This window comes from Thamnophis elegans, chromosome Z (assembly GCF_009769535.1).
Source record: "Thamnophis elegans isolate rThaEle1 chromosome Z, rThaEle1.pri, whole genome shotgun sequence".
Classification (NCBI taxonomy): domain Eukaryota; kingdom Metazoa; phylum Chordata; class Lepidosauria; order Squamata; family Colubridae; genus Thamnophis; species Thamnophis elegans.
In genome coordinates, this window is record NC_045558.1 from 109,826,423 (window position 1) to 109,833,879 (window position 7,457).

The 7,457-nt window shown below is 32.5% G+C and overlaps 1 protein-coding gene across 1 annotated transcript; it reads left to right on the top strand.

The window, feature by feature from the left end:
- The first annotated feature begins 3,824 nt into the window (after positions 1-3,824).
- On the top strand, positions 3,825-4,748 carry LOC116522677 (olfactory receptor 6Y1-like). Its single transcript, XM_032237692.1, has one exon. The coding sequence runs from the start codon at positions 3,825-3,827 to the stop codon at positions 4,746-4,748; it is 924 nt and encodes a 307-aa protein (XP_032093583.1).
- The last annotated feature ends 2,709 nt before the right edge of the window (positions 4,749-7,457 follow it).

The window sequence follows — 7,457 nt, forward strand, 5'->3', positions numbered from 1 at the left end:
CCACGTGCCACCTGTGGCACATGTGCCATAGGTTCGTCATCACGGCTATATAGCATAGTTGATAGAATGAATTTCAGGTAGATTTTAAGAATATTAATTTGGAGATTTAAAAAAAGACAATAGTCACAGTTAGGACATGTTTTATGACATCATGTTTTTTTTCCTGAAAGTCTATTTGAGTGACATATTCTCACATTTCTATTTCACTTACACTTAATTAATAAAAGGGATTTTGGCAAACTATAATATTGTTTTACTGGTATTTGTCTTATTTTTGTTTGGAATAATTCAGTCAACTGCTCATTTTCTTTAAGCTTTGAGAACATATATATTTGTCTCTCTGTATGTCACACACAGTTTGCATCATGAATTTGAGAATAAACTGTTTTAAAATTTGTTTGGCAAGGAACACTTTTCATTTACATTAAATGCTTGACTAAGCAATTTCCCTGTAAGCTTAAATTAGCATTTACCCAAATATATCCTTACAACATCATACACAGAAGACCATTACTCTGATGATGGAACATGTTTTGAATTTTTTTAAAAAAGCAACCCTGCCTTCTTAGCTATCAGAGCTTATAAATAAACATGCTTGACAACAATTAAGGAAGTTCCTTCTCCCTTAGAGTTTATTTTCAGTCACAGTACTAAGTGTCTCTGTCAGGAGACATTGAGTTTAAAACATATTTACATACCATTCAAAAGAAACAATAAACAAATGTAGAAAGGAAACGTCAAGATTAGGACATATCTTCAGCCAACATTGAAATAAGCAGGTGCTAACATCAGGAAAACAATCAGGCAGAAACATAATATAATCAAGGAACCACTAAGAATAAAAATATACCCCCACTAAAACTAGCAAGCAAGTTACTAGACATGAAAAGGCAGCAAAGTCACATTCACTCACACTAATAATACTATCTAATTGGGTAATGAAATGTTGGCAAGGAAATAGTCAAGTTCAAAGAGACCAATAACTCTACAGTTTGATTCTTAGTTACATATATTCTCTTCTACAGAAATTTTGAAACAGTTTGACAATAATCTGGTTCCAAGAATGTCCTGTTTAAGCATAATTCACAAATCTTAAATTAGTGAGATATTTGCTTTATTTTATTTTCTTTGAAATGTGGAAAATTAAAATGTACAATATCTATGATGATATTTTTAAATCTGTTTTTTTCTTTTTACTGTTCATTTCTGTTCAGAACTAAGTTTGCCATTGCCTATTTTTAATTTGTCCTTTCTCCCAGAGATCTTAAGGTTGTGAACTTTATGCTCAGTTGTGAATTGTAAAGAAGAGATATTCTGATCAGGTGTATGATCTAAATTACCTTCTGAAGTTACAATCCTTATGAGGAAGGTAATCATCTTCAAACATAGTCCTTCAGTCCCAAGGTACAGAGATGAAAAAAATAAATAGACAATCTTATATCAATTGAAGCAGCCATCTCCATAAGAAGAGCCAAAACAAGCTGAACTGAATGTCTAGTATATTAAGGTAAAAATCTTATTTTTCTGAAGTGAATAATACCAAAAGTCTTCAGACTTTGGAAGGGGGGGGGAGTTGTAAACCATAAATAAAATATTTATCAGTAGAATGGGAAGACAGGATAATAGGAGCATTCATAGTCAGAGTTAATATATTGGTGGACATGAAATTTCAGACACTTAAATAGAGATTAAAATAGTGTACGTGCTAGAAAATCTAAGTTTTTCACCTAAGGAATAATATATGTGCATGCTAGATTTCTAATATAGGGATTGCTTTTTATCTCTGTAGATAAATCTGGAATGTTTACTATGTTCTTTTATATTGCATTTTAGAACTATGAAAAAAAACATATAGCCCATGGCTTCAAAACTGCCAAATAATTTTGTCTCCCACCACATTAGATTTAGCATCTGTTATAGATAGATAGATAGATAGATAGATAGATAGATAGATAGATGGATGGATGGATGGATGGATGGATGGATGGATGGATGGATGGATGGATGGATAGATAGATAGATAGATAGATAGATAGATAGATAGATAGATAGATAGATAGATAGATAGCATTATATTTGTATATTTGTGTCATTTTTTAAAGTATTGTTTGTTTATACCTTTTCTATTATATAGTTAAAAGCCAATAATATGAGAAACCTACAATATGAGAATTATTTCTGCAATATAATATTCTATTCTCTATTTTTATAAATAATTGTTTTTAAAAAAACAGTTATATCAATTACAAAATAACCACTACATTAAGTATTTCTCATTCTGTCTTTAGTGTCTGATTTGTGAATTTTCTCTTTATCAATTAATACTGAAGACACTAGATAGATAGGTAGGTAGGTAGACAGACAGACAGACAGACAGACAGACAGAGACACCAGACACAGACAGACAGGCAATAGATCATAGATAAATAATCAGGCATAGCATCTATAAAAGATACATCAAAAACTATAAGGAACACATTATTATCAATGTCAGCATTCCATAATCCTCCCTCTAATTTTTCAACTATCAGTAACTGGGACAGAAAATTGAAAATTAAGTTTTATTTGCTATTCTTCAAGCATGAGTAGAATTCTACATTAATTCTGACTTATATGGAAGGAAGGAGATCATCTAGTGGAATTTTAACTGGATTTATCACATTCCCAAGGTCATGTGATCACCTTTTGCAAACTGTGGGAAGAAAAGTTAATGGAGAAGCTAGGTTCATTTAACAATCATGTTACTAACTTATCAAATGCAGTGATTCACTTAACAACTGTGCCATAAAAGTCATAAAATGTGGCAAAACTCACTTAACAAATGTCTCACTTAAAAGAAATTTGTAAATTTGTAAGTCAAGGACTACTGTATGATGTCTACTTCTACTTTTCAAATGTAAGGATAGTAGTAGACATGATCTGGAAATCTAATATATACTAGCATGTATATTATACCGAAGCAAATGTAAGTGGTGCTCACTTTCATAAAATATATACACAGACACAGACACACACAAATGAGATCTTGGAAACTCAGAAGCTAAGTTGTGTGCACCATTCCTACTCACTGTGTACTTGTGTTCAGACAAAAATATAGAAATTAGGAACGATATCTGGAGAAGAATTGTGGAGCATGCAAAGACATCATAGACAAGAAGGAGAGTATTTTCATGTGAATTAGAATTCCTTTTGATATTACAGCTCTTTAAAGACATAATTGAAAGAACTGAATTATGAACATAAGGGACCAGTCTCTTCTTTTGCTACATGGAGGCTGCAATGAAGTGAAAAATGTTTTGCACTCTCAATCAGGTATATTTGGGAGATCATTTAGAGCATTTGGATTTATTTTGTATTTTAGGATGAAATTATAATTCCAATGAAACTAGTTCTGTTTCTGCCTCTCTATCATATATAGTCAAGTAGCAGGTCAATCTGTATGTTTAAGAAGGCAGCATTGGTAATTAGCTTCTATCATCTATCTATCTATCTATCTATCTATCTATCTATCTATCTATCTATCTATCTATCATGTATCCATCCATCCATCCATCCTTCTATCATCTATCTCACATTATTATTGCAATGCCTTTATATTTTTAAATCATTATTCAAATGATTTATTATCATTTTATCATATTAATTATATTATTAAAATGATTTTAAATAATATATTAAAATGTTTTGAAATAAAAAGAGTAAACTAGAATTATCATTTACCTTTTTTGTATTCTATTTCAGAAATTTGAAAAAATATAAGTGATCATATCTTAACTGGTGTTTCATATCTTTTTTTCTCTTTTGAATCACAGATTCTACTTTGAATGGAAGACACCAACCAGACAAATGTCAGCTACTTCATCCTTTTGGGATTCTTTACCAATGGAGATCTTCAGATTCTCTTCTTTGTCCTCTTCCTCTGTGCTTATCTGATGATCATGATGGAGAATATCATAATCCTTATAGTTATTTGGGTCAATAATAACCTTCACAAGCCCATGTACCTTTTCTTATGTAACCTTTCTTTTCTTGAAATCTGGTATATTACTACTATTGTCCCAAAAATGTTAGAAGATTTCCTATCACAAGAAAAACACATCTCTTTCCATGGCTGCCTAACACAACTGTATTTCTTTGTCAGTTTTATGTGCAGTGAATTTGTTCTTCTGGCTGTTATGTCATATGATCGTTATTTGGCTATATGCTATCCACTTCATTACCCAGTCCTCATGAACAATATATTATGTGCTTGGCTTTCAGCAGGATGCTGGGTATGTGGTTTTGTCACCTCCATGATCAAACTGAGCTTTATTGGCCAATTGAAATACTGTAGCACTTATAAGATCAATCACTATTTTTGTGACATTTCACCCCTCTTGAATGTTTCTTGCACCGATTCTTCCATAGCTGAACTGGTAGACTTCATCTTGGCTCTAATGGTTATCATGGTTCCCCTCTGTATGGTTGTTACATCATACATCTATATCATTTCAACAGTTCTGAAGATTCCTTCAGTTCAGGGAAGAAAGAAGGCTTTTTCTACATGCAGTTCTCACCTTACAGTTGTTATACTCTTTTACTCCACCACACTCTTCACCTATGCACGGCCCAAAGCTATGTATGCCTACAACTCCAACAAACTTGTGTCAGTGCTCTACACTGTGATAGTTCCTCTTTTGAACCCTCTAATATATTGCCTCAGAAATAAAGAGATAAATTGTGCCTTGAGGAAGACATTTTGTCGTTAAGCAAACATTCAGAAAAGCTCTTTATCATCATAGGAAATAGAACAATATTAAAATTGCTGCCTCTTCCTCCATTTTCAATTTTCTCCATACTATTTGTTTAAATATATCAATGGATGATAGCCAGCAGCTTCTTGGTTAATGTTAGATACTGCTCTTTTTTTTGTATTTCTTTTTTCTTTTTCTTTTTGTTCACTGAACAAAATATGGGTTAAATTCTATATTATTTTATTCTGTTATTTTTTTAAAAAAAAATCATCTCTTTTGGTATCATCGGGACATTGGCTAAAAGGTGGCCCAATTAGAACATTTACTTACAAACAGACACACAGTCATATCTCTCCATCTGTCCATATAACCTCTATTGAAAAGCAATTATGAAGTGTTTTCAATGTTTCATTTGATTAATATCACCTGTTACTGTTAATTGCAATTATAGTAGGAAAGTAGCAGAAAAATCACAAGCAGTTGTTTAAATTATCTTAAGGCCTCTGTCTGGAACAGAACCTGCTTTGACATGTCAGTTGCAAAAAAAAAATCTTGAGGAATTTCTGAATGTGATGTTTCTATTTCATTCACACTTTATTCATAAAAAGAATTTGCCCAAGCTATATTTCTTCATGATTGTCATTAATGTTCTTCTTGCATGCATACATATCATTTCTAACTCTAAAAGAATTGAGGATACTAAATTCTGGGCCTAAAAGTGGGCCTAAAAGTGTACTATCAGGGAGTGGTGGTATAAAAAAATACTTTTTTTCTGAAATTGACAAAAGGTGTGGCATGTGTTTAATTTTAAATTTAGTGTTTATATTTACAGGTGAAACTCAAAAAAATAGAATATAGTGCAAAAGTTCATTTATTTCAGTAATGCAACTTAAAAGGTGAAACTAATATATGAAATAGACTCATTACATGCAAAGCAAGATAGTTCAAGCCATGATTTGTCATAATTGTGATGATTATGGCCCTCAGCTCATGAAAACCCCAAATCCACAATCTCAGAAAATTAGAATATTACATGCAATCAATAAAACAAGGATTGTACATAAAACAATATGGGGCCTCTGAAAAGTAAAGTATGCATATGTACTCAGTACTTGGTTTGGGCCCCTTTTGCAGCAATTACTGCCTCAGTGTGGCTTGGCATGGAAGCTATCAGCCTGTGGCACTGCTGAGGTGTTATGGAAGACCAGGATGCTTCACTAGCGGCCTTCAGCTCTTCTGCATTGTTTGATCTCATATCTCTCATCTCTCTCTTAGCAATGCCCCATAGATTCTCTATGGAGTTCAGGTCAGGCGAGTTTGCTGGCCAATCAAACATGGTAATCTCATGGTCATTGAACCAGGTTTTGGTGCTTTTGGCAGTGTGGGCAGGTACCAAGTCCTGCTGGAAAATGAAGTCGGCATCCCCATAAATCTCTTCTGTGGAAGGAAGCATGAAGTGCTCCAAAATCTCCTGGTAGACAGCTGCGTTGCCCCTGGACTTAATGAAGCACAGTGGACAACGCCAGTAAATGACATGGCTCTCCAAATCAACACAGACCGTGGAAACTTCACATCTTGCAGTGTGCCTCTCTCCATTCTTCCTTCATACTCTGGGTCCTTGGTTTCCAAATGAGATGCAAACGTTGCTCTCATTAGAAAAGTGGACTTTGGACCACTGAGCAACAGACCAGGTCTGTTTTTCTTTTTTAATTTTTTTTATTAGTTTTATTACAGAAAAAACACAAAAAGAGAAGAATCATCTTTCATTACATCTTGTAGAAAGCGTATCCATTGGTCACAAGTACATTCCGTGTCTTATTTCCACAATCAAATATATTCCAATCAGTTTAAATTGTATATGTTAAAAATGTATATATTTTACTATCACCATACCATCATTTTCATTTAGTTAAGATTTCAAAAACACAGCCATCTGCTAGCATTTTCCCTTCCCCCAGTCTCAGTCAATCTGCCATATCTTTATATCTTTATAACATGTTCTAAGAAAAAAAAGTCAATTAGTAGGACGTCTAACATTTCCTCTCTCTAACATATCTCTATTATTATTATAGTTAACTAGGGCTTATTTACATTTTTCTCTCCTCTTCTCTCCACAGATGCAAAAAAGCAACAATCTCTAAACAACAATCTATTAATATGTGTTTACAAAATGACCATTTAAAATCTAAGACAATCTAAAGAGAAAAAGAAAAATGTTGACATTTCTAGTTGATAATCACCCAAGTATACGTTAACATTCCCTTTTATTTTTGTAGTTAGAAGACAGAAAAAAAATTGTTTGCCATTTCTAATCCAAATTAAAATTTCTAGTTGATAATCTCCAAGGTATGCATTAACATTCCCTTTTATTATTGTAATTACAAGAAGACAGAGAAAAAAAAGAAAACAATTGTTTTGCTATTTATGTCACATCACCTCTTATTCTAATCCAAATTATTTATAGTTTCATAACAGGATCTGAAACACAAATTTATAAGATTTATCATTTCACCAAATCTCAGTTGCAATTTATGGCCTGGTTATTTATCCTAATTAAGGTTATCCTTTCATTGTTAATATCACAATATATTATATGTTAACGAATAAACATTCAATGATAATCTATAAGAGTCTACAAAATACTAAAATCCCTACTTATTAATCATCAAAAATTAGCTAATTTTTATCATCAATTGGCATTATCAACCAGTGTCTTTCCAGGAG